The 26225-nt window shown below is 39.1% G+C and overlaps 8 gene segments (V, D, J or C); 5 read left to right on the top strand and 3 right to left on the bottom strand.

Annotated features, from left to right (window-relative positions):
- Positions 1-1166: 1166 nt before the first annotated feature.
- On the top strand, positions 1167-1706 carry LOC133996256 (immunoglobulin kappa variable 4-1-like). The segment is given in 2 exon segments: positions 1167-1255; positions 1363-1706. Coding segments are annotated over 2 exon segments (396 nt in total).
- Positions 1707-6079: 4373 nt separating this feature from the next.
- On the bottom strand, positions 6080-7467 carry LOC133996289 (Ig kappa-b4 chain C region-like; the record flags this gene model as incomplete). The annotated part of the segment is given in 2 exon segments: positions 6080-6551; positions 7434-7467. Coding segments are annotated over 2 exon segments (357 nt in total), but the record flags the coding sequence as incomplete, so codon positions are not given.
- A 513-nt stretch (positions 7468-7980) lies between these two features.
- Positions 7981-8490, top strand: LOC133996749 (immunoglobulin kappa variable 4-1-like). The segment is given in 2 exon segments: positions 7981-8069; positions 8177-8490. Coding segments are annotated over 2 exon segments (366 nt in total).
- Positions 8491-12522: 4032 nt separating this feature from the next.
- On the top strand, positions 12523-13098 carry LOC133996270 (immunoglobulin kappa variable 1-39-like). The segment is given in 2 exon segments: positions 12523-12574; positions 12791-13098. Coding segments are annotated over 2 exon segments (360 nt in total).
- A 1550-nt stretch (positions 13099-14648) lies between these two features.
- Positions 14649-16400, bottom strand: LOC133996750 (Ig kappa-b4 chain C region-like). The segment is given in 3 exon segments: positions 14649-15140; positions 16022-16053; positions 16393-16400. Coding segments are annotated over 3 exon segments (369 nt in total).
- A 195-nt stretch (positions 16401-16595) lies between these two features.
- LOC133996751 (Ig kappa chain V region 3547-like) lies at positions 16596-17114 on the top strand. The segment is given in 2 exon segments: positions 16596-16684; positions 16792-17114. Coding segments are annotated over 2 exon segments (375 nt in total).
- Positions 17115-19726: 2612 nt separating this feature from the next.
- LOC133996290 (Ig kappa-b4 chain C region-like) lies at positions 19727-21114 on the bottom strand (the record flags this gene model as incomplete). The annotated part of the segment is given in 2 exon segments: positions 19727-20199; positions 21081-21114. Coding segments are annotated over 2 exon segments (375 nt in total), but the record flags the coding sequence as incomplete, so codon positions are not given.
- Positions 21115-21633: 519 nt separating this feature from the next.
- LOC133996753 (immunoglobulin kappa variable 4-1-like) lies at positions 21634-22136 on the top strand. The segment is given in 2 exon segments: positions 21634-21715; positions 21802-22136. Coding segments are annotated over 2 exon segments (384 nt in total).
- The last annotated feature ends 4089 nt before the right edge of the window (positions 22137-26225 follow it).

The following is a 26225-nucleotide window of genomic DNA, read 5'->3' on the forward strand; positions in this document are numbered from 1 at the left end:
TCAAACTGTACTACAGTAAAGTACAAGTACCTCAAACTGTACTACAGTATAGTACAAGTACCTCAAACTGTACTACAGTAAAGTACAAATACCTCAAACTGTACTACAATAAAGTACAAATACCTCAAACTGTACTATAGTAAAGTACAAGTACTTCAAAATTATACTCAAGTATTTGAATAAATGCTCTTAATTATTTTCAGTGGGCATGAAGGTTGGTGTGGAGGCAGACAGAGTTTGGTTTCCCAAATCTATCAGTGTGGTGGTGGAGATCATGTAAGACTATGTGGGATCACCAGGTAAGTGAGACAGGACGTATAAACACATAAATGTTGTTGTTTTGAACTTTGTTTCTTGTTTTTTAACGGACTTATTTTGGGCTTTTTAGGCCTTTAATTATACAGTAACTGGCAGAGAGACCGACAGGAAACAGGGAGAGAGAGAGAGGGGAATGACCTGCAGCATCCCGGACCGGATTCAAACCAGGGACACTGATTATTTGGCTTTGTCATGAATGAAATATGTGAAAACCTCATGTAAGTTTCTGGATATTTTGGTAAAGAGTTTAGATTCAGCCACAGTGAACAGATTGGCATGTTCACATCTGTGAGCACTTTAAAGCACACAGTCTCATTCTGTGTTGACTCTAGATTGGACCGTTTACGTCTCTGGCCTTCGTCAGATTGGATGACACTGGTCTTCGGTGTTTCACTTCCTTCTCTGAGCTCAGTAACCATGGCAACAGACAGGCATCACTGATGAACCATGGCAACAGACAGGTTTCAGTACTAAAGATAAAAAGTTTCAAGCCGAAAACTCCTACTCAGTGTTATGCATTATGATCTTATTTGATTGAAAAAAGCTCAATCCCAAACTAATACAAACACAACAAAACAGTGCTATCTGACTAGAAACACCCTGCATATATAATCTATCAGATAGAGTAGAAAAATAACCAACACACACAGTTCTTCCAACTTATCGTTTACAGCACTTGAAAATGTGATGATTCTGTTAATTCATCAGAGTAATCCAAGTCCCTGTTGGAGTCAGTCAGAGCATTTCCATAGAGAGCCACTTTGCATCAGCAGCACCATGCTCCAGTGCTCTGGGAGAGTTTATAGTCCTGAGAGTTGAACACTGGATGACTGACAGCTGTCCTTCATGACAACAGAAGCCACAGAAATCCTCCTCATCAAAAACATGACTTTGATCTCCGTCCTCATCTGGACTCTCCTCTGCTGCTGCTTCACAGGTAAAGTCCACAGAATCAAACTCCTCTCCTCTATGAACATCCGTCCCTCTGAAATGAAGCCCACAAAACCATGATGCTGCTTTATGTTTTTGTCTCTGTATCCTCAGAGTCCAGAGGCCAAGTCACAGTGACTCAGCCTGCAGCAGTGAGATCTGAACTGGGACGATCTGCAACCATCAGCTGTAAGACCAGTCAGGATGATGATGGAGACTGTGGCAGTTCGGGTTCCAGTCCTTGTTTAGCCTGGTACCAACAGAGAGATGGAGAAGCTCCTAAACTTCTCATTTATTATGCTGCCACTCGAGAATCAGGGATTCCAGATCATTTTTCAGGCAGCGGATCAAACTCTGACTTCACTCTGACCATCAGCGGAGTTCAGGCTGAAGATGCAGCAGTTTATTACTGTCAGAGTCGTCATTATATCAACAGTCAGGATGTGTTCACACAGTGAAAAAGCGTCGTACAAAAACCTCCCCCAGTCAGACTGAACAGAAACTGAACTGACTGCTGCAGCTGGAAGCTACTGCAGAGACTGATACAGTTCACTGAACACACACACACACACACACACACACACACACACACACACACACACACACACACACACACACACACACACACACACACACACACACACACACACACACACACACACACACACACACACACACTGACGATTCATGATGTTCATAGTGTCTCTATCAGTTTTCCTCCCACCTCAACAACCTTTTGCACAATGTTTAATGTATGAAAGCTTTAAATTTGACCACAGTAAGTATTCATTGTTTTCTGTTCAGGGAGGAAAAACCTCTGAAGCAGCATTTTACATGAAGTAGGCTCCTCACAGTTTAACTTGCTCCTCTCAGCCTTCACAAGTGCATCAATATTAGGAGTCAAATCCTGAGCAGCTGCCAGTTTCAGAAAGTCATTCAAGTGTTTGTTTTATTGATGCTCATCACAGAAAAAGCTTGTTCACAGAGATAAGTCGTCCCAAACATGCACCAAATGTTTGTAGCTAGGTGTGTCAATTCAGGGCTTCCCTGGTTAGAGATACTGATGAAATGTGTCCAAGCTCACAAAGGTAAATTTGTTCTTCAAATCTGAATCAGTTATCTGATGTTGGACGTTCACAGGCAGATCAGAAACCTTGACTGTGAAAGTCTTTCTTTTCTTTTTTTAAATATGTTTATTGATTTTCAATATAGAGAAAAAAAAATTAAATAAAGAAAAAAGTGAGAGAGAAAATAAGTAGAGTAAAAAAAAAAGAAAAAAATGTAAAGAACACAGCACATCAGGCACTACAACGATATTGTATGGTCATAAAATGAGCATCTACTATAGACAGAATATATAAGCAGAAAAATAATTATAATAATAATTATAATAGTAAAATAAATAAGTTGGTAGACATATACAAGATCATACTCTCACTGTGTGGTTTTGTACATTTTTAAGGTAATTCAATACTGGGTCCCATGTTTTATCAAACTTATCTCCTCTATATTCATTGTAGAATCTCAGTCTCTTCAGATGATTCTTTTCCAACCACAAGTTATAGGTAGGCACAGAGTCTGTTTTCCTTTTTAGCAATCACCATCCCAAATTGAACTGCTCTTCTTTCAAATTTATTAACAGAAGAAAGAAAACTTGTGGCCCCTAGAATGGCAACCAGTTGACTGTGAAAGTTGAGTGAAAATAAACCTGTACAGTTGTGTGTTTTATTGATAAATTGGAATTATTCCTCTGCAATTTTCATACTTTGCAAAGTTATTTGGACTCCCTGTTTGACCCTCCTGCTCTTAAGAGTCTGTCTTTATGTTCCTTAGTAACTATTGTCCACCAGATGCCTTCAGACTTTATTTGTGAAGACTGGACCTGTGAGGGAGAAGGCTTATTTTCTTTTGTCGAAAGACTGAATTATTACTTTGGTTGCCTTTTATTAGTTGGTCTGTTCTCTTTCTTCATGCTGTTTTATTCTTATTCTTTAGTCTTTGTGTTGTATGTGTGTCCGACTCTGTTCAGCTTTTCCCTCCACACTTTCCCTTCACACCTGCCCTGCATCATGTTCGTCAGCCCTGCTCTGCTCCCAGTGTCTTTCCCAGCCAATCACTCCCAGCCTGCACCTGTGTCTGGTCACCTGTTCCCCATTCCCCCATTATTTCAGTCAGTATTTAAGTCTTTGTTGGATCATTTGTTCTGGTTCTGCTCTGTGTATTCAGACTTGTTCAGCTAGTTTTGTTTCAGTTTCAGTGGTTCTTGTGTTTTTTCTGTCAGTTTGCAGCAGCAGGACGGTGTGCAGTGTTCCTCTGTTGCCCTCCAGATGCTGAAACAAGAAGAAGGAAAAATCCACCTTAAAATTGAAAAATACTTTCAAGTGTTCAACAGTGAAGAAAAATATTTAAAGTTTTCAAGATTAATAAACTGTTGTTTCTTTGATGAATTTGATCATTTTCACTGCTGCAAACCTCAAGTTTAATAAATAATCAGCAAAAACACACAAAACATTTTGATCATACATTTAAATACTTACAACCCAACTGACAGAGCTCACAGAAGTTAAATTGATAATTATTAATCAGATATGACTTTAATGAATCCTGACTTTTATATGACTATATTATTTAATGTAAAAGCAGTTAACATGTCCTTCTGTTTGAAATTGTTAGGGAGAGACTGAAAATGGTTTTGGCTTAAAAGTAAAAAAAAAGCTTTTTTTAAAGTATTTGAGCACACACATCTCTGTTATGTAGATAAACTCTGTCTAGACTTCTCAATGCCTCTTTAGCACTAACACTCCCGTCCTTTGATGCTTCTCTTTGGGCATTAGCGATCAACAATCCCATCTCCCTTTCTGCCTTCGACATGTAAGAGATTATGTACACAACACACGCATAAGTATCAAAAACAAATTGAAAGTAGACATTTGCCTTCCAACATTTTAATAATGTTTTGCTGTACTGATTTACCCAAACTTCATAGACCTGAGATATTGGCTATCAGATAGTATAGAAAAAATGACTCAACACACAACACACACCTTTTAGAGCTGTGGAAAAATCCCAGTTTGGTTCCGCCGATAAACATAGAAGACCAAACACAAGAGTTGGAGGAAATTGTTTGCAATCCAAATGTTTCAGGTCATTAAAGCAGTCAATAAGATAACTCAGAGATCCAGGTTCAGTGGGTTTCACAGGTAGGTACAACTGTGTATCATCAGCACAACAATGAAAAGAAACACCATGCTTCTCAATGATCTGTCCAAGAGGGAGCATGTATAATGAGAATAAGTAAATCTTATTATTAAGAGAGTAGATTTTACTATACTTTTTTATTTTAAATTATTTACTTGTATATGAAATTATATTACTCATTATAATTATGTACATTATGTTCATCTTCTATTGATAAATGTTGAATCTTTTTATACACCACAAATCATACAACTACAATACAATAAAACTATTTATTTTGTCCACAGTAAACATGAATTAATCACTCCATTCAAATTAATTAGCTCAGTTAACTGGCAAAACAGACAGACAGGAATTAACCAATCACAAAAAAGTAGCTCAGTTTCTGCCCAGCGACAGGTTGCTATGGGCAGCTAAGGCTCTACGGTTGCTATGGCGATGTAAGAATCTGCTTGGAAAAAATTCTCAAAATGCCCCAGAATTTGGCTTCTGACAAGGTCCCGAACAATTGCAAACTGTGAGAAAACCGTAACTCCTGTCCAAAAACTGAAAACACTGTGAGAGACACAGAAGCCGGCAGATTCTGACAGTGTTAATTTTATTCAGATATTCTTTAAAATGAGCGAGTAAGCTCAGTGCGAAGACAGAGTGAGATTATTTTGGAAAAAAAAGACTATTACATTAGGGTCAATGGGGAGCGAGACAGGTAATGCTGCCGGTCCCTGCCCCCCGTTTAAATTTTGTACAGACCCCACTTGTCAACGTCACATTTTATGAATCCCAACACCTATGTCTACATTTTGACAAAACATTATTTGTCTCCTTTTTTCGGTTTGGCCGTGAGCTCGAGTTAAATATAAAAATTAAGGTTATTTTTTACTGCTTTTCACACTCAAGCTAACTGACGCTTCCATTCTAACTTTGAAGAAAAAGTGATTTCCACTCCTCGTTTGACTGCTTATAGTTTGAAAAGTTTACAAGTTATGTAAAGGCAGTTTGGTGTTGTGGAGAGAGCAGAAGTTTTCCTTCGTTTTAAAGTTTGAATCACATTTCTACTTGCAGGTATGAGAGAGCTAGGTGACTTTGAAAAAAAGGTGAAATTTAATGTATGTTAAACATTTGAGCCCCCTCTAAAAACAGTATGCTGATGTGTCAATATTTCACAGGTCACAACCAAAGATCACATTCATTTTATGTGATTGTATGCTGATGATATTATGCTTTTTATTTCTAAAGCTACAACAAGTTCAGATATATTCAGAAGGTTTTACTTTTCTCAGAATGTCAAAACAACAAATTAAATAAAAACATGTTAAAACTGATTTAGAATTTGAATATTTAGAAGAAGCAGATCACCCTCATGTCACTTTAGAAATCTGTAATATGAACTGAAACACGCTCAAGTCTAACAGATGTGTTTTATTGTTTAATTTTCAGCATACTGGTATATAGACAAACAGCAGACAGATGTGAAGGACACCATGTGTTACCTGACTGCCTGGTATGTCCATTTATATTGAGGAGAGATCAGTTTTTGTACATTTAATGGAAACACTGCCATCATTAAGAGAGATTAATATGATCATTATAATAATAATAAAGCTGCAAATATCATTGATTTGATGAACATGTCTTTATTTTGTTTGAAATATTAAAATCAAAAAGCAAGAAACATCATTACTGCAACATTTAAAGAGACAGAGGGAGAAAAAACAGAGTTGCAGAGATCAGATTGAGAGCAGTAGCAGAGTAAAACCAGTAGCAAAGTCCCAGTGAGTCAGGTCAGGACTGGGAACACTGGTCTCTCCTCAGTGTCTCTGAGAGTGGAGACTGGGAGCCCTGGGTGGCCTCACAGGTCACAGAGCCCACCTTCCTCCACTGGTCTGCAGTGAGCCTCAGGGTGCTGCTCCAGCTGTAGTGGCCGTCCTGCTGCAGCACCCCGGGGCTCCTGCTCTGCTCCCAGCTGCTGCTGCCGTCCACCTTCCAGGCCAGACTCCAGTCTGAGGGGAAGCCCTTGTTGGCCAGACACGTGAGCGTGGCCTTCCCCTGCTGCAGCTCCTGGCTGGAGGGGGGCAGCACCGTCAGGGTGGGGGTGACTCGACCCACTGGAGGAGGAGACAGAGAGACAACATGAAGAAAGTTCATACAAAGAGAAAATAAACTCCACCCTGTTGGTTGCAGCAGAGGAGGCTGCTGGTTCTGTTGCTCTTTCTCAGATTGGATCAAACTGGTCTTCAGTGTTTCACTTCCCTCACTGAGCTCAGTAACCATGGCAACAGACAGGCATCACTGATGAACCATGGCAACAAACAGGTTTCAGTACTAAAGATAAAACGTTTCAAACTGAAAACTCCTACTTTAGTTTCAGTAACACACTTAAACATCAGTGTTAAACCATTTAATGTTATGTATTACAGAAAGAATTAAACACTTTTACTTGAGCATGTGTGAGTTTTAAATGAGTTTTTTCTCCTCATTTACACATTTATCAATACTGAACCATCAACACAGACAGACTGCACTACTGACACATATTTTAAGTGCTGGAAAATGAATCCTCCTAAATAAGCATGTGTTTAAATGACCTCAAGAGATATTATGGTATTCATTGTCTATAGTGAGAATAATAATTATCATTAAATTCATGAATCTGAGAGGAAGACTGAGTAAAACACATGAAATGTTTCCAGATAATAAGGACACAATTATGAGTCAAGTTATTGTCTTCAATAAGCAGCTGTACTTTTAAAGAACAATATAAATAATAAGAATGTAGAAACTGTCTAAAATTATAATTTCTGTGTAACTAAAGAGTTTTTTCATCTGATGTATTTTTATCTGTATCACAGTGAAGCCTGTAGTGATCACTGCAAAAATATTACATTTATAAAACTACAATCCAAAATATTGAAGTAAAGTCTGAATTTATTGACTGAAAACATAATAAATGATGAATCTGAGATTATTTAGAAGTTAAATGTACTTACAGTTAACTTCCAGTCTGGTTCCTCCACCGAACGTGTACCACAGTGATACAAACTCATTGAGCCGTCGTACAAAAACCTCTCACTGTAGAGAGACACGGCTCTCTGACTTTGACACAAACAAACTCTACAAAAACAGTTCCTGCTTTAAAAAAGAATATTTATTTTATATGATATCCAATTAAAAATGCCACAATTTAAGCAGTTAATCACATGTTTACATATATATTGTTAAATTTGTCTGAAAGCAAAATTGATCCTTTATATATTAAATTAAATCAGACAGAAGATGTACTGAAAGTAAATTTGTCTGCAGTCGTCAAAGCAAATCTACATAAAATGATCACTGACACATTATGAATCAATACTCTGATAAGTTGATTGATCCATTGATTAAACAGCATCATCAGAGTAATCCAAGTCCCTGTTGGAGTCAGTCAGAGCATTTCCATAGAGAGCCACTTTGCATCAGCAGCACCATGCTCCAGTGCTCTGGGAGAGTTTATAGTCCTGAGAGTTGAACACTGGATGACTGACAGCTGTCCTTCATGACAACAGAAGCCACAGAAATCCTCCTCATCAAAAACATGACTTTGATCTCCGTCCTCATCTGGACTCTCCTCTGCTGCTGCTTCACAGGTAAAGTCCAGAGAATCAAACTCCTCTCCTCTATGAACATCCGTCCCTCTGAAATGAAGCCCACAAAACCATGATGCTGCTTTATGTTTTTGTCTCTGTATCCTCAGAGTCCAGAGGCCAGATCACAGTGACTCAGTCTGCAGCAGTGAGATCTGAACTGGGACGATCTGCAACCATCAGCTGTAAGACCAGTCAGGATGTTTATAATGGGTGGTTTTTAGCCTGGTACCAACAGAGAGATGGAGAAACTCCTAAACTGCTCATTTACGCTGCTGATGATAGAGAATCAGGGATTCCAGATCGTTTTTCAGGCAGTGGAAGAAACTCTGACTTCACTCTGACCATCAGTGGACTTCAGGCTGAAGATGCAGCAGTTTATTACTGTCAGAGTTATCACAGTGGAGGTGTGTTCACACAGTGAAAAAGCGTCGTACAAAAACCTCCCTCAGTCAGACTGAACCGAAACTGAACTGACTGCTGCAGCTGGAAGCTACTGCAGAGACTGATACAGTTCACTGAACACACACACACACACACACACAAACACACACACACACACACACACACACACACACACACACACATTAGAAGTCTCAACCATAAAGGGACGTTCACCTTTAATTTCAAGCCTGTAAGTAAATACATCAGTAAAGTTTATTTAATAAAGCAGCTTTCACACAGCAAGGTGACAAAGTTCTTCACAACAGTAAAACCATGAAAATAGTACAATATCAGATATAATGAAATAAACAACAGTAAAACATAAGCAACAACATTCCTTAAAAACACACAAAATACAAACAGTAGGCAGCACAAGGTGAGACAAAGGCCAGTTTGAATAAATGAGTCTTCAGCTGCTTTTTAAAGGCATCAACAGAGACCACAGATGGTTTGTCTATAGGAAGAGCATTTCACCACTTCAAAGACACCATCACCTTTGTTTTCAGTTGAGCGTGAGGGTCAACCAGTAAAGCCCTGCTCAGAAGACCTAAGTGACCTACTGCTGATATAAGGATGGAGCAGCTCACTGAATCAAATGAATCCTACACTTGATGGGAAGCCAATGTAAAGATGATAAGATGGGTGTGATGTGAGTCGTAGAGAGGTACAACCAACAAATCCTGATCCTAACACCTCACTGCCCCCCCAGTGATAAAGGTCTGTATAAGCTCAGTGATAAAGGAGGGTGTCTGACCACATAGAGCTATAAAAGTGTTCACATGTGTGTTTAACTGGTTATGAAATTAATTGGGGGTTTGTTAAAGAAACCAAGACAGGTGGGACATGAGAACTTTTGATAGATCTGCTCAAAGGCCAGACAATGACACTGTGGACCACTTGTTAGTGATCCAGGGATGTGAAACACTAATGAAAATGAACTTATAACAGTTTAAATGGATGAAATAAATGTGTGAATGATCGTTTTCATCTTAGCTTGAGGTACATGGGTCTAAGTTTAATAAGTCTCAAATGGAAAGAAACAGAAGTGAATCAAACACTTGACATGTTGGTAAAGAGTAATGTCTGTTCAGAAGGGACGATTCAATAGAAACATCTGAAAACTTTAATAAGAAGGAAGAAAATGCATCAGCACCTCAGACATCTGCTCAGACTGACACCTCCATAGAATTAGCTCCATGATGTCTCAGACTCAGACTCATTTTATTGTCATTTCTTCACCAAGGAACATGGAAAAAAATTAAACGCAGTGCTCATGTCCCGGTGCCAAATTAAAAATATTTAAATAAATATGTTTATTAAAAAAAACAAGATATAAATATAAACATGTATATAAATATAAAAGAATCAGTAAAAGCTAAACATCCAAACTAAGACTAAGAGTTTCAATTCATAGCCCCTAGCAGAACCTCATAAAGTGCCATAAAGAGAATGGACAGTAAACCATTCAGCAATCAAGGGCGTACATCCTGATGTATTTACTGGTATGAACTCCTTTATCCCTCTCTCTATCTCAACAGGAATTCAATTTAAAAACCTTAATTCAATATAGATTTCCCAGAAGTGTTGCTGACATGCTCATTTTGGGACATTTTTAAGATGATATTTCATTCATACTCTATTGTGTCTCCAATTATTTAAACAGTCAAAGCTTTTGGGAGGAAACAGCATGATATGTTGAGGACAGCTACAGTTGACTGACTCTGTATGTTTGCATATCTGTCCTGCCTCTCTGCTCCCAGCCGTTAAGAGGCCAGTGTTGATCAGTGGCTGTCCAGACCTTTCGAAGCCACTGACACGCCGCCAGCACAATGATGATGTCACTGACTCTACTGCTGGGCACCCTGGGGCCAGATCACAGTGACTCAGTCTGCAGCAGTGAGATCTGAACTGGGACGATCTGCAACCATCAACTGTAAGACCAGTCAGAGAGTTTATAATGGGGACTTCTTAGCCTGGTACCAACAGAGAGATGGAGAAGCTCCTAAACTTCTCATTTACTGGGCTACCAGTCGACAATCAGGGATTCCAGATCAGCAACATATCTCTGCAGTCTGTGTAGACGTTTATTGTAGTTAACAGCATCAATGGCAGCACTTTAATATAAAGGTATAACACTGATAGTGTCTTATAATGCATGTTAATATTGACTTAGAACACTATATACATGTGATAACAAATATGAATCTATTATCAGAATAAATCAATTGTATTACAGATAATAATCACAATATTTATGTCTCACAGTGGAACAAACACAGTCACAACTTTGTTCTGATGACCTGAAAGAAACTGAAGGAAACTGTTTAGTTGCATTGAAGTAAATTTAAAAAGACTGACCTGAGTGAGCCATGAGTTGTATTTCTGTGGAACCCGACAAAAAAACCCCAAAACAAACAAAACAAAACACAACCAGATTGCTCATATGGAAAATACAGCCATGATTGACTCCCTGTTTGACCCTCCTGCTCTTAAGAGTCTGTCTTTATGTTCCTTTGTAACTATTGTCCATCAGATGCCTTCAGACTTTATTTGTGAAGACTGGACCTGTGAGGGACAAGGCTTATTTTCTTTTACGAAAGACTGAATTATTACTTTGGTTGCCTTTTATTAGTTGGTCTGTTCTCTTTCTTCATGCTGTTTTATTCTTATTCTTTAGTCTTTGTGTTGTATGTGTGTCCGACTCTGTTCAGCTTTTCCCTCCACACCTTCCCTGCACACCTGCCCTGCATCATGTTCGTCAGCCCTGCTCTGCTCCCAGTGTCTTTCCCAGCCAATCACTCCCAGCCTGCACCTGTGTCTGGTCACCTGTTCCCCATTCCCCCATTATTTCAGTCAGTATTTAAGTCTTTGTTGGATCATTTGTTCTGGTTCTGCTCTGTGTATTCAGACTTGTTCAGCTAGTTTTGTTTCAGTTTCAGTGATTCTTGTGTTTTTTCTGTCAGTTTGCAGCAGCAGGACGGTGTGCAGTGTTCCTCTGTTGCCCTCCAGATGCTGAAACAAGAAGAAGGAAAAATCCACCTTATAATTGAAAAATACTTCTAAGTGTTCAACAGTGAAGAAAAGTATTTAAAGTTTTCAGGAGAAATAAACTGTTGTTTCTTTGATGGATTTGATCATTTTCACTGCTGCAAACCTCAAGTTTAATAAATAATCATCAAAAACACACAAAACATTTTGATCATACATTTAAATACTTAAAACTCAATTGACAGAGCTCACAGAAGTTAAATTGATAATTATTAATCAGATATCACTTTGATGAATCCTGACTTTTACATGATTGCATTTTTAATGTAAAAGCAGTTAACATGTCCTTCTGTTTGAAATTGTTAGGGAGAGACTGAAAATGGTTTTGGCTTAAAAGTGAAACATGTATTTGAGCTCACACATCTCTGTTATGTAGATAAACTCTGTGTAGACTTCTCAATGCCTCTTTAGCACTAACACTCCCGTCCTTTGATGCTTCTCTTTGGGCATTAGCGAGCAACAATCCCATCTCCCTTTCTGCCTTCAACAATATAAGAGATTATATACACAACACACACATAAGCATCAAGAACAAATTGAACGTACACATTTGCATTCCAACATTTTAATAATGTTTTGCTGTACTGATTTACCCAAACCTCATTGACCTGAGATATTAGCTGTCAGATAGTATAGAAACATGACTCAACACACAACACACACCTTTTAGAGTTGTGGAACAATCCCAGTTTGGTTCCGCCGATAAACATGGAAGACCAAACACAAGAGTGAGTGTAATGAGAATTCACATTCAGGCTTTATGTTAATTTACATGAGGATGATGTAAATGTTGAGTTGTCCCAGCAGCGAGGAGGAAACAGCATGATATGTTGAGGACAGCTACAGTTGACTGACTCTGTGTGTTTGCATATCTGTCCTGCCTCTCTGCTCCCAGCCGTTAAGAGGCCAGTGTTGATCAGTGGCTGTCCAGACCTTTCAGAGCCACTGACACGCCGCCAGCACAATGATGATGTCACTGACTCTACTGCTGGGCACCCTGGGGCTCCTTGTTCAGGGTGAGACTCTCTGCTGAAAACTTGGCTTCAGGATGCAACCAGGTTCACCACAATGATGTTCTGCTGTGATGGAGAAACACTGAAACAAGCAGCTTTTACCTTCTTCCATCTATTCTCCATGTTAAAGAAATGATACTCTTCTGTTTTCATGTTGATCATCTTTCTCCAAGCTGGATTTGTCTCAATAAGCCTTCTCCTCTTTTTCATGTTTTCCAGGTTCATTAGGACAGACCATCCTGACTCAGTCTCCTGGATCTCACTCTGCTATTCCAGGACAGACTGTCTCCATCAGATGTAAAACCAGTTCAACTGTTTATGGCTACCTCCACTGGTACCTTCAGAAATCTGGAGAAGCTCCTAAACTCCTGATTTATAATGCTCAATCCCGTCAGTCTGGAGTTTCACATCGTTTTAGTGGAAGTGGATCAGGCACTGACTACACTCTGACCATCAGCGGAGTTCAAGCTGAAGATTCAGGAGTTTACTACTGTCAGCAGGGTTACAGCTGGCCACTCACACAGTGATACAACGTCGTACAAAAACCTCCCTCAGCTGGAGAGGAACTGATCTGATCAACAGCTGCACTCAGACCAAAACAACAGAGGTTTGACATAAAAGACATCACTTAATACAGCAATGTCTCTATAATTATACTTTTAGTTATTTAAAGTAAGTATAATTTTGAAGATTATTTAGTTGATACAGTGTCAGAACAGGATCACTGTGTTAGAGTCTCACTCAGAGTCAGAGACAAATATCAGTAGACAAAGGTTAAGGCTGGCCCTGGTCAAAACAGACACTCTTACTACACTTCTCCTGCTCTCTGTCAGGTTTCACATCCAGGCCCACCACACCTCAGCTTTCTGTACATTAGGGATGGAAAGATTAACCGATTCGTATCGATACACAGACACGCACGGGCACAATTCGAGTGCATCGGTACAGCAGCCGTGAATAAATGCAATTTTGGGATGACATCGAGATGCATCGGTTTTTACATCCGTGCATCGATAAAATCCGATCCATTTAATTATTAGATGTTCTATGCCTTTATTTAGAAATACGACCCACGCAATCATTTAATATTTTGGACTATTCCGACTACGTTACCTTACGTTACAGAGCAGATGCTGAGCAGTATAGGTGAGGGCTGCGTCACAACATACTCCTGCATGCGTTGAGGATGGCGGAGGCGGAACAAACACACACACACCAGCCAACTATAAATCTAAAGTTTGGAAACACTACTGGTTTTACAAGAGAGACGGACAATTTAACTAATCAAATGCAATTATGCAAAATGTGCTGTGCTACTGTAAAGTGAACAGGCCTACTAACTTTATTACACACCTGAGACAGAGACATGGTGTGAACGAGGAGGCGTCTGCCAGTGCTCCACCTGCCGCCTCGTATTCAGATTAATCTCGAGTGAATAGCTCCAAGAGTGGTGAGCAAAGTCTTGAAACTAACAGTTCCACTCGTTCAAAGACGATAACAGACGCTGGTCAGTTATAATAACAGTGAGACTCGTGTGTGTTTACAGCAGCATGGAAGCAGTTATGAAAGACCCATTTGTGGAAGTTTAATTTAGTTTTTATTGTTCATCATATAGAAACTGCATTTTGTGGAGCCTATACCTGCTGCTGAAAGAGCACATCTGCTGCCTGGTAGTAGTTTTTCATATTGCACTATAACTCATTGTTGTTAATCTTGAGCATCCTTAATTGTGAGGCAGATGTTATAAAAGTGTACCGTACTGTCAATTTGAAAAAGACAGAGAACACTTGTACAGTTCTTAGAAAAAAGACCCGTTTGTGAAAGGTAATGCAAATGAGGACGTCCAATGTTTTATTGATACTTATGTGTGTGTTGTGTACATAGTAATTTTCAGCATACTGGTATATAGACAAACAACAGACAGATGTGAAGGACACCATGTGTTACCCGACTGCCTGGTATGTCCATTTATATTGAGGAGAGATCAGTTTTTGTACATTTAATGGAAACACTGCTATCATTAAGAGAGCTTAATATGATCATTATAATAATAATAAAGCTGCAAATGTCATTGATTTGATAAACACGTCTTTATTTTGTTTGAAATATTAAAATCAAAAAGCAAGAAACATCATTACTGCAACATTTAAAGATACAGAGGGAGAAAAAAACAGAGTTGCAGAGATCAGAGTGAGAGCAGTAGCAGAGTAAAACCAGTAACAGAGTCCCAGTGAGTCAGGTCAGGACTGGGAACACTGGTCTTTCCTCAGTGTCTCTGAGAGTGGAGCCTGGGAGCCCTGGGTGGCCTCACAGGTCACAGAGCCCACCTTCCTCCACTGGTCTGCAGTGAGCCTCAGGGTGCTGCTCCAGCTGTAGTGGCCGTCCTGCTGCAGCACCCCGGGGCCCATGCTCTGCTCCCAGCTGCTGCTGCTGCTGCCGTCCACCTTCCAGGCCAGACTCCAGTCTGAGGGGAAGCCCTTGTTGGCCAGACATGTGAGCGTGGCCTTCCCCTGCTGCAGCTCCTGGCTGGAGGGGGGCAGCACCGTCAGGGTGGGGGCGACTCGACCCACTGGAGGAGGAGACAGAGAGACAACATGAATAAAGTTCATACAAAGACAAAATAAACTCCACCCTGTTGGTTGCAGCAGAGGAGGCTGCTGGTTCTGTTGCTATTTCTCAGATTAGATGAAACTGGTCTTCGGTGTTTCACTTCCCTCTCTGAGCTCAGTAACCATGGCAACAGACAGGCATCACTGACGAACCATGGCAACAGACAGGTTTCAGTACTAAAGATAAAAAGTTTCAAACTGAAAACTCCTACTTTAGTTTCAGTAACACACTTAAACATCAGAGTTAAACCATTTAATGTTATGTATTACAGAAAGAATTAAACACTTTTACTTGAGCATGTGTGAGTTTTAAATGAGTTTTTTCTCCTCATTTACACATTTATCAATACTGAACCATCAACACAGACAGACTGCACTACTGACACATATTTTAAGTGCTGGAAAATGAATCCTTCTGAATAAGCATGTGTTTAAATGACCTCAAGAGATATTATGGTATTCATTGTCTATAGTGAAAATAATAATTATCATTAAATTCATGAATCTGAGAGGAAGACTGAGTAAAACACATGAAATGTTTCCAGATAATAAGGACACAATGATGAGTCAAGTTATTGTCTTCAATAAGCAGCTGTACTTTAAAAGAACAATATAAATGATAAGAATGTAGAAACTGTCTAAATTATAATTTCTGTGTAACTAAAGAGTTTTTTCATCTGATGTATTTTTATCTGTATCACAGTGAAGCCTGTAGTGATCACTGCAGAAATATTACATTTATAAAACTACAATCCAAAATATTGAAGTAAAGCCTGAATTTATTGACTGAAAACATAATAAATGATGAATCTGAGATTATTTAGAAGTTAAATGTACTTACAGTTAACTTCCAGTCTGGTTCCTCCACCGAACGTGTACCACAGTGATACAAACTCATTGAGCCGTCGTACAAAAACCTCTCACTGTAGAGAGACACGGCTCTCTGACTTTGACACAAACAAACTCACTAAAATTAGACTAAAAAATAAACTCTATAAAAACTGTTCCTGCTTTTAAAAAATCATTTATTTTATATGATATCAGATTAAAAAGTGCCGCAATTTAAGCAGTTAATCACATCTTTACATATTTATTGTTAAATTTGTCTAAAAGTAAAATTGATCCTTTAAATATTAAATTAAATGAGACAGAAGATGTACTGAAAGAAAATTTGTCTGCAGTAGTCAAACAAAATCTACATAAAATGATCACTGACACATTATGAATCAATACTCTGATAAGTTGATTGATCCATTGATTAAACAGCATCATCAGAGTAATCCAAGTCCCTGTTGGAGTCAGTCAGAGCATTTCCATAGAGAGCCACTTTGCATCAGCAGCACCATGCTCCAGTGCTCTGGGAGAGTTTATAGTCCTGAGAGTTGAACACTGGATGACTGACAGCTGTCCTTCATGACAACAGAAGCCACAGAAATCCTCCTCATCAAAAACATGACTTTGATCTCCGTCCTCATCTGGACTCTCCTCTGCTGCTGCTTCACAGGTAAAGTCCAGAGAATCAAACTCCTCTCCTCTATGAACATCCGTCCCTCTGAAATGAAGCCCACAAAACCATGATGCTGCTTTATGTTTTTGTCTCTGTATCCTCAGAGTCCAGAGGCCAGGTCACAGTGACTCAGTCTGCAGCAGTGAGATCTGAACTGGGAGGATCTGCAACCATCAACTGTATGACCAGTCAGGATGTTTATACTGGGTGGTTTTTAGCCTGGTACCAACAGAGAGATGGAGAAACTCCTAAACTGCTCATTTACGCTGCTGATGATCGAGCATCAGGGATTCCAGGTCGTTTTTCAGGCAGTGGATCAAACTCTGACTTCACTCTGACCATCAGTGGAGTTCAGGCTGAAGATGCAGCAGTTTATTACTGTCAGAGTTTTCATGTTATCAACAGTCAGTGGGTGTTCACACAGTGAAAAAGCGTCGTACAAAAACCTCCCTCAGTCAGATTGAACAGAAACTGAACTGACTGCTGCAGCTGGAAGCTACTGCAGAGACTGATACAGTTCACTGAACACACACACACACACACACACACACACACACACACACACACACACACACACACACACACACACACACACACACACACACACACACACACACACACACACATTAGAAGTCTCAACCATAAAGGGACGTTCACCTTTAATTTCAAGCCTGTAAGTAAATACATCAGTAAAGTTTATTTAATAAAGCAGCTTTCACACAGCAAGGTGACAAAGTGCTTCACAGGATTAAAACAGTTAAGGAAATAAGACCATGAAAATAGTACAATATCAGATATAATGAAATAAACAACAGTAAAACATAAGCAACAACATTCCTTAAAAACACACAAAATACAAACAGTAGGCAGCACAAGGTGAGACAAAGGCCAGTTTGAATAAATGAGTCTTCAGCTGCTTTTTAAAGGCATCAACAGAGACCACAGATGGTTTGTCTATAGGAAGAGCATTTCACTACTTCAAAGACACCATCACCTTTGTTTTCAGACAAATTGCCAGAATAATGAGAAAGAATTTTTTAGACCATTTTTTATTACTTTCTTCAAAGTCAGAAGTTTACATACACTAAGATTACTTTGCCTTTAAACAATTTGGGAAAGCCCAGATGATGATGTCATGGCTTTGGAAGCTTCTGATTCTGGTTAATTGACAACATTTGAGTTAATTAGAGGCACACCTGTGGATGTATTTTAAGGAACACCTCAAACACACTGCTTCCTGTCCGTGTGACATCATGGAGAAATGAAACGAAATCAGCCAAGATATCAGGAAGAGAATTGTGAACTTCCACAAGTCTGGTTCATCCTTAGGCACAATTTCCAGATGCCTGAAGGTGCCACGTTAATCTGTTCAAACAATTATACTCAAATATAAACACCATGGGAATGTCCAGCCATCATACCGCTCAGGAAGGAGACGGGTTCTGTGTCCCAGAGATGAACGTGCTTTGGTGCGAAATGTGTGTATCAATCAATCAATCAATCAATCAATCAATCAATCAATCAATCTTTATTTGTATAGCACAACAAAGTCATCTCAAGGCACTTTACACATAGAGCAGGTCTAAACTGAACTCTTCAGGTTTTAATTTTAAAGAGACCCAACATTCCCACATGAGCAGCACTTGGTGACAGTGGAGAGAAAAAACTCCCTTTTGACAGGAAGAAACCTCAGAACCAGACTCACAGTGGGAGAACATCTGCCTCAACCAGTTGGAGTAAAGAGGAGAGAGAGGAGAGAGAGGAAGGAGAGAGGAATGAGAGGAGAGAGAGAGGAAGGAGAGAGAGAGAGAGAAGCACATTGAAAATAAACATTGAAGCTAGAAGGTCCGGGACTGGAATCTGTCATCCGGACGTCTACAGGTCCAGATTACCTGTGAGACAAGAAAGCACAGACAACTCCGGGGAAGAAGTTTAGCTTATTGATGCATTAATAGTACATGAATGTTAATGGATATAGATGGATGGATAGAGAGAGAGAGAGGAGGAGAGAGGAGCTAAGTGCATCATGGGAGTCCCCCGGCAGTCTAAGCCTATAGCAGCATAAACTAGGAGCTGGAACCCTAACTATAAGCTTCAACCCCAGAACAAAAGCAAAAGACCTTGTGAAGATGCTGGCTGAAGCTGGTGAGAGAGTGTCATTATCCACAGTGAAATGAGTCCTGGACCGACACTCAGCGAGGAAGAAGCCATTACTCCAAAAGCAACATAAAAAAAGCCAGATCACAGTAACAAATGCACACAGGGACAAAGACCTTAATTTTTGGAGACATGTCCTTAGTGTATGTAAACTTCTGACGTTTAAGAAAGTAATACAAAATTGTCTCTCTCATTATTCTGGCATTTAGCAAATATACATTTTTTTTTAATCCTAACTGATCTAAACAGGAAGTGTTTCGTCTGATATAAAGTCAAACAGTGAGAAAAAAAGGTTATGTCTTTTTATACAGTTTATGTAAACTTCTGGTTTCAAACTGTATATGAATCAGCTTTTATTATCCAGCAGCACATCAATACAGCATTGCACCAGTCAATCCCACAATGTGTCTACAAGCTTCCTGTCTCTGCTCCTCCATCCTACTGCTATAATACAGAACAATATACAGAACAATATGGTACAGAGAGGAAAGAGAGGACACATGTGAAGGGCATCATGTAGGAATGACTCATTATTTTACTTGAAATTGTCTCCTTTCATCCTCTCACACCATCTCCTGCCTGCTTTAGGAAACCACAGCTAAACACAGTTAATGTCAGACTGCAGTGATAGAACTATAAGATGTGTCCTGCATTATATAATCCCATCATTTCTTTGTTAAATCTTTAAAACGATGAACTCTGATTAATTCTGTGACCGAGAGACAAACTCAGTCTCTGTAGATTTAATTGATCTTCTGTAAATAATAAAAAAGGGACTTATGATGTAAGTTATTATTGTAATAAGATGCATTGAGACAAATGATTTGATTAATATGTCTTTATTGTTTTAACATACAGAGAATATCAGAATTACTGCAAGCAAAAAAATAACACACTTGAGAAATGTGATGATTGTGAAGAGAGAAATAGACAGAAAGAGACAGAGAGAGTTAAAGACATCAGAGTGAGAGCAGTAGCGGAGTGAAACCAGTAACAGAGTCCCAGTGAGTCAGGTCAGGACTGGGAACACTGGTCTCTCCTCAGTGTCTCTGAGAGTGGAGACTGGGAGCCCTGGGTGGCCTCACAGGTCACAGAGCCCACCTTCCTCCACTGGTCTGCAGTGAGCCTCAGGGTGCTGCTCCAGCTGTAGTGGCCGTCCTGCTGCAGCACCCCGGGGCTCCTGCTCTGCTCCCAGCTGCTGCTGCTGCTGCTGCTGCTGCTGCCGTCCACCTTCCAGGCCAGACTCCAGTCTGAGGGGAAGCCCTTGTTGGCCAGACACGTGAGCGTGGCCTTCCCCTGCTGCAGCTCCTGGCTGGAGGGGGGCAGCACCGTCAGGGTGGGGGCGACTCGACCCACTGGAGGAGGAGACAGAAAGACAACATGAAGAAAGTTCATACAAAGAGAAAATAAACTCCACCCTGTTGGTTGCAGCAGAGGAGGCTGCTGGTTCTGTTGCTCTTTCTGAGATTGGATCAAACTGGTCTTCAGTGTTTCACTTCCCTCTCTGAGCTCAGTAACCATGGCAACAGACAGGCATCACTGATGAACCATGGCAACAGACAGGTTTCAGTACTAAAGATAAAAAGTTTCAAACTGAAAACTCCTACTTTAGTTTCAGTAACACACTTAAACATCAGTGTTAAACCATTTAATGTTATGTATTACAGAAAGAATTAAACACTTTTACTTGAGCATGTGTGAGTTTTAAATGAGTTGTTTCTCATCATTTACACATTTATCAATACTGAACCATCAACACAGACAGACTGCACTACTGACACATATTTTATGTGCTGGAAAATGAATCCTTCTAAATAAGCATGTGTTTAAATGACCTCAAGAGATATTATGGTATTCATTGTCTATAGTGAGAATAATAATTATCATTAAATTCATGAATCTGAGAGGAAGACTGAGTAAAACACATGAAATGTTTCCAGATAATAAGGACACAATTATGAGTCAAATTATTGTCTTCAATAAGCAGCTGTACTTTAAAAGAACAATATAAATGATAAGAATGTAGAAACTGTCTAAATTATAATTTCTGTGTAACTAAAGAGTTTTTTCATCTGATGTATTTTTATCTGTATCACAGTGAAGCCTGTAGTGATCACTGCAGGAATATTACATTTATAAAACTACAATCCAAAATATTGAAGTAAAGCCTGAATTTATTGACTGAAAACATAATAAATGATGAATCTGAGATTATTTAGAAGTTAAATGTACTTACAGTTAACTTCCAGTCTGGTTCCTCCACCGAACGTGAACCACAGTGATACAAACTCATTGAGCCGTCGTACAAAAACCTCTCACTGTAGAGAGACACGGCTCTCTGACTTTGACACAAACAAACTCTACAAAAACAGTTCCTGCTTTCAAAAAATATATATTTATTTCTCATGATATCCAATTAAAAAGTGCCACAATTTAAGCAGTTAATCACATCTTTACATATTTATTGTTAAATTTGTCTAAAAGTAAAATTGATCCTTTAAATATTAAATTAAATCAGACAGAAGATGTACTGAAAGAAATTTGTCTGACATCATCAAACCAAATCTACATAAAATGATCACTGACACATTATGAATCAATACTGTGATAAGTTGATTGATCCATTGATTAAACAGCATCATCATAGTAATCCAAGTCCCTGTTGGAGTCAGTCAGAGCATTTCCATAGAGAGCCACTTTGCATCAGCAGCACCATGCTCCAGTGCTCTGGGAGAGTTTATAGTCCTGAGAGTTGAACACTGGATGACTGACAGCTGTCCTTCATGACAACAGAAGCCACAGAAATCCTCCTCATCAAAAACATGACTTTGATCTCCGTCCTCATCTGGACTCTCCTCTGCTTCATTCAGGGTGAGGAAAATCGTTTTTCTGTCATTTGGAGTGTAGCTGAGTTTCACCTCACCATCTCATGTCCAGTGTTTCTTCTCTCTCTTCAGGGTCTGTTGGACAAAATGTTGTTGTGACTCAGCCAGCAGCCAAATCAGTGCAGCTCGGTCAAACTGCCTCTATTGACTGTAAAGCTAATAGACAAGTTACTCAGTACTCTGGTTCACAATACTTTCTGGCCTGGTACCAACAGAAAACTGGAGAAGCTCCTAAACTTCTGATCTACCTAACATCAGCCAGATTTTCAGGAATCTCCTCCAAATTCACTGGAAGTGGAGCAGGGAATGGAGTTGACTTCACTCTGACCATCAGTGGAGTTCAGGCTGAAGATGCAGCAGATTATTACTGTCAGAGTCATCACAGTGGACCGGTGTTCACACAGTGAAAAAGCGTCGTACAAAAACCTCCCTCAGTCAGACTGAACCGAAACTGAACTGACTGCTGCAGCTGGAAGCTACTGCAGAGACTGATACAGTTCACTGAACACACACACACACACACACACACACACACACACACACACACACACACACACACACACACACACACACACACACACACACACACACACTTATAAGACTGACTTAAAACACTATATACATGTGATAACAAATATGAATCTATTATCAGAATATATAAATCAATTGTATTACAGATAATAATCAAGATATTTTTGGTCTCACAGTGGAATAAACACAGTCACAACTTTGTTCTGATGACCTGAAAGAAACGAAAGGAAACTATTTAGTTGCATTGAAGTAAATTTAAAAAGACTGACCTGAGTGAGCCATGAGTTGTATTTATGTGGAACCCGACAAAAAAACCCAAAACAAACAAAAACGAACAAAACCAGATTGCCCATATGGAAAATCCAGCCATGATTGTGTCTCTTACAGATTATTTTGCACAATGTTTAATGTATGAAAGGTTTAAATATAACAACAGTATGTATTCATTGTTTTCTGTTCAGGGTGGAAAACCTCTGAAGCAGCATTTTACATGAAGTAGGCTCCTCACAGTTTAACTTGCTCCTCTCAGCCTTCACAAGTGCATCAATATTAGGAGTCAAATCCTGAGCAGCTGGTAGTTTCAGAAAGTCATTCAAGTGTTTGTTTTATATGAATCACAAGTCAGTTATCTGATGTTGGACGTTCACAGGCGGATCAGAAACCTCGACTGTGAAAGTTGAGCGAAAATAAACCTGTTCAGTTGTGTTTTATTGAAAAATTGGAATTATCCTCTGCAATTTTCATGGATTGCAAAGTTATCCAGTGGGCTGATTTGGACTCCCTGTTTGACCCTCCTGCTCTTAAGAGTCTGTCTTTATGTTCCTTAGTAACTATTGTCCACCAGATGCCTTCAGACTTTATTTGTGAAGACTGGACCTGTGAGGGAGAAGGCTTATTTTCTTTTTTGAAAGACTTTATTATTACTTTGGTTGCCTTTTATTAGTTGGTCTGTTCTCTTTCTTCATGCTGTTTTATTCTTATTCTTTAGTCTTTGAGTTGTATGTGTGTCCGACTCTGTTCAGCTTTTCCCTCCACACTTTCCCTGCACACCTGCCCTGCATCTTGTTCATCAGCCCTGCTCTGCTCCCAGTGTCTTTCCCAGCCAATCACTCCCAGCCTGCACCTGTGTCTAGTCACCTGTTCCCCATTCCCCCATTATTTCAGTCAGTATTTAAGTCTTTGTTGGATTATTTGTTCTGGTTCTGCTCTGTGTATTCAGACTTGTTCAGCTAGTTTTGTTTCAGTTGCAGTGATTCTTGTGTTTTTCTGTCAGTTTGCAGCAGCAGGAAGGTGTGCAGTGTTCCTCTGTTGCCCTCCAGATGCTGAAACAAGAAGAAGGAAAAATCCACCTTAAAATTGAAAAATACTTTCAAGTGTTCAACGGTGAAGAAAAATATTTAAAGTTTTCAAGATTAATAAACTGTTGTTTCTTTGATGAATTTGATCATTTTCACTGCTGCAAACCTCAAGTTTAATAAATAATCAGCAAAAAAAAAACACAAAACATTTTGATCATGAATTTAAATACTTACAACCCAACTGACAGAGCTCACAGAAGTTAAACTGATAATTATTAATCAGATACCACTTTGATGAATCCTCACTTTTATATGACTGTATTTTTAATGTGAAAGCAGTTAACATGTCCTTCTGTTTGAAATTGTTAGGGAGAGACTGAAAATGGTTTTGGCTTAAAAGTGAAAAAAGTTTTTAAAACAAGTATTTGTGCACACACATCTCTGTTATGTAGATAAACTCTGTCTACACTTCTCAATGCCTCTTTAGCACTAACACTTCCGTCCTTTGATGCTTCTCTTTGGGCATTAGTGAGCAACAATCCCATCTCCCTTTCTGCCTTCGACATGTAAGAGATTATGTACACAACACACGCATAAGTATCAAAAACAAATTGAAAGTAGACATTTGCCTTCCAACATTTTAATAATGTTTTGCTGTACTGATTTACCCAAACTTCATAGACCTGAGATATTAGCTGTCAGGTAGTATAGAAAAATTACTCAACACACAACACACACCTTTTAGAGCTGTGGAAAAATCCCAGTTTGGTTATGCCGATAAACATAGAAGACCAAACACAAGAGTTGGAGGAAATTGTTTGACATCCAAATGTTTCAGGTCATTAAAGCAGTCAATAAGATAACTCAGAGATCCAGGTTCAGTGGGTTTCACAGGTAGGTACAACAGCTGCTAGTTTCAGAAAGTCATTCAAGTGTTTGTTTTATATGAATCACAAGTCAGTTATCTGATGTTGGACGTTCACAGGCAGATCAGAAACCTCGACTGTGAAAGTTGAGCGAAAATAAACCTGTACATTTGTTTTTTATTGAAAAATTGGAATTATTTTCTGCAATTTTCATGGTTTACAAAGTTATCCAGTGGGCTGATTTGGACTCCCTGTTAGACCCTCCTGCTCTTAAGAGTCTGTCTTTATGTTCCTTAGTAACTATTGTCCACCAGATGCCTTCAGACTTTATTTGTGAAGACTGGACCTGTGAGGGAGAAGGCTTATTTTCTTTTGTCAAAAGACTGAATTATTACTTTGGTTGCCTTTTATTAGTTGGTCTGTTCTCTTTCTTCATGATGTTTTATTCTTATTCTTTAGTCTTTGTGTTGTATGTGTGTCCGACTCTGTTCAGCTTTTCCCTCCACACTTTCCCTGCACACCTGCCCTGCATCATGTTCGTCAGCCCTGCTCTGCTCCCAGTGTCTTTCCCAGCCAATCACTCCCATCCTGCACCTGTGTCTAGTCACCTGTTCCCCATTCCTCCATTATTTCAGTCAGTATTTAAGTCTTTGTTGGAACATTTGTTCTGGTTCTGATCTGTGTATTCAGACTTGTTCAGCTAGTTTTGTTTCTTACCTGCAATTTCAAAATTAAAGACCTTTTAGTTTAGTTCTGCTTTTGCCTTTGGTCTCTGCAATGGGTCCACCTGCTCAAAGATTCCTTAGTTTCAGAGAAAGATTGACTTAAACACATTCATTCAGCCTGCAGCAGTGGCATCTGCTCTGGGAGGATCTGTCTCCATCAGCTGTAGGACCAGTCAGAGAGTTTATGTTTGGAGTAAATCACTATTTAGCCTGTTATGAACACAAAGATGGTGAAACTCTTAAACTACTCATTAACTATCTTATCACTTGAGCATTAGGGAGTCCAGACCATTTTACAGTCAGTGTAGCAAACAACCTATATAAATATAATTTAACTCTACTAAAGGATAAAGACTGAATCAGTTTAACACTGTGACAGACAGCAACATATCTCTGCCGTCTGTGTAGACGTTTATTGTAGTTAACAGCATCAATGGAAGCACTTTAATATAAAGGTATAACACTGATAGTCTTATAATGCATGTTCAATCTCAGGTCATTTACAACTTTACAAAGTCAAACCACTGGAATGTAACTTTATGTTGAAAGCTGTTATTGTTTAAAAACTGCTTTTTCAATTTTAAACTATGCATGTGAATATTTCCTATATGTTATACTATATTATTCTATTTAATGATTTGACAGTTTTGCTAGTCTGTTTTATTGTATGTATTACTGTAACAATGTTTTTTGATCATTTTCATATTGTGATATTTTGAGGTCTTGAAATTCTGCTGAGAAGAAATAAAGTGTAAAACAGTTTCAGTGATTATTGTGTTTTTTTTTTCTGTCAGTTTGCAGCAGCAGGAGGGTGTGCAGTGTTCCTCTGTTGCCCTCCAGATGCTGAAACAAGAAGAGGGAAAAAATCCACCTTAAAATTGAAAAATACTTTCAAGTGTTCAACGGTGAAGAAAAATATTTAAAGTTTTCAGGAGAAATAAACTGTTGTTTCTTTGATGGATTTGATAATTTTCACTGCTGCAAACCTCAAGTTTAATAAATAATGAGCAAAAAACACAAAACATTTTGATCATACATTTAAATACTTACAACCCAACTGACAGAGCTCACAGAAG

The sequence above is a fragment of the Scomber scombrus genome, chromosome 16, assembly GCF_963691925.1.
Source record: "Scomber scombrus chromosome 16, fScoSco1.1, whole genome shotgun sequence".
Lineage (NCBI taxonomy): Eukaryota > Metazoa > Chordata > Actinopteri > Scombriformes > Scombridae > Scomber > Scomber scombrus.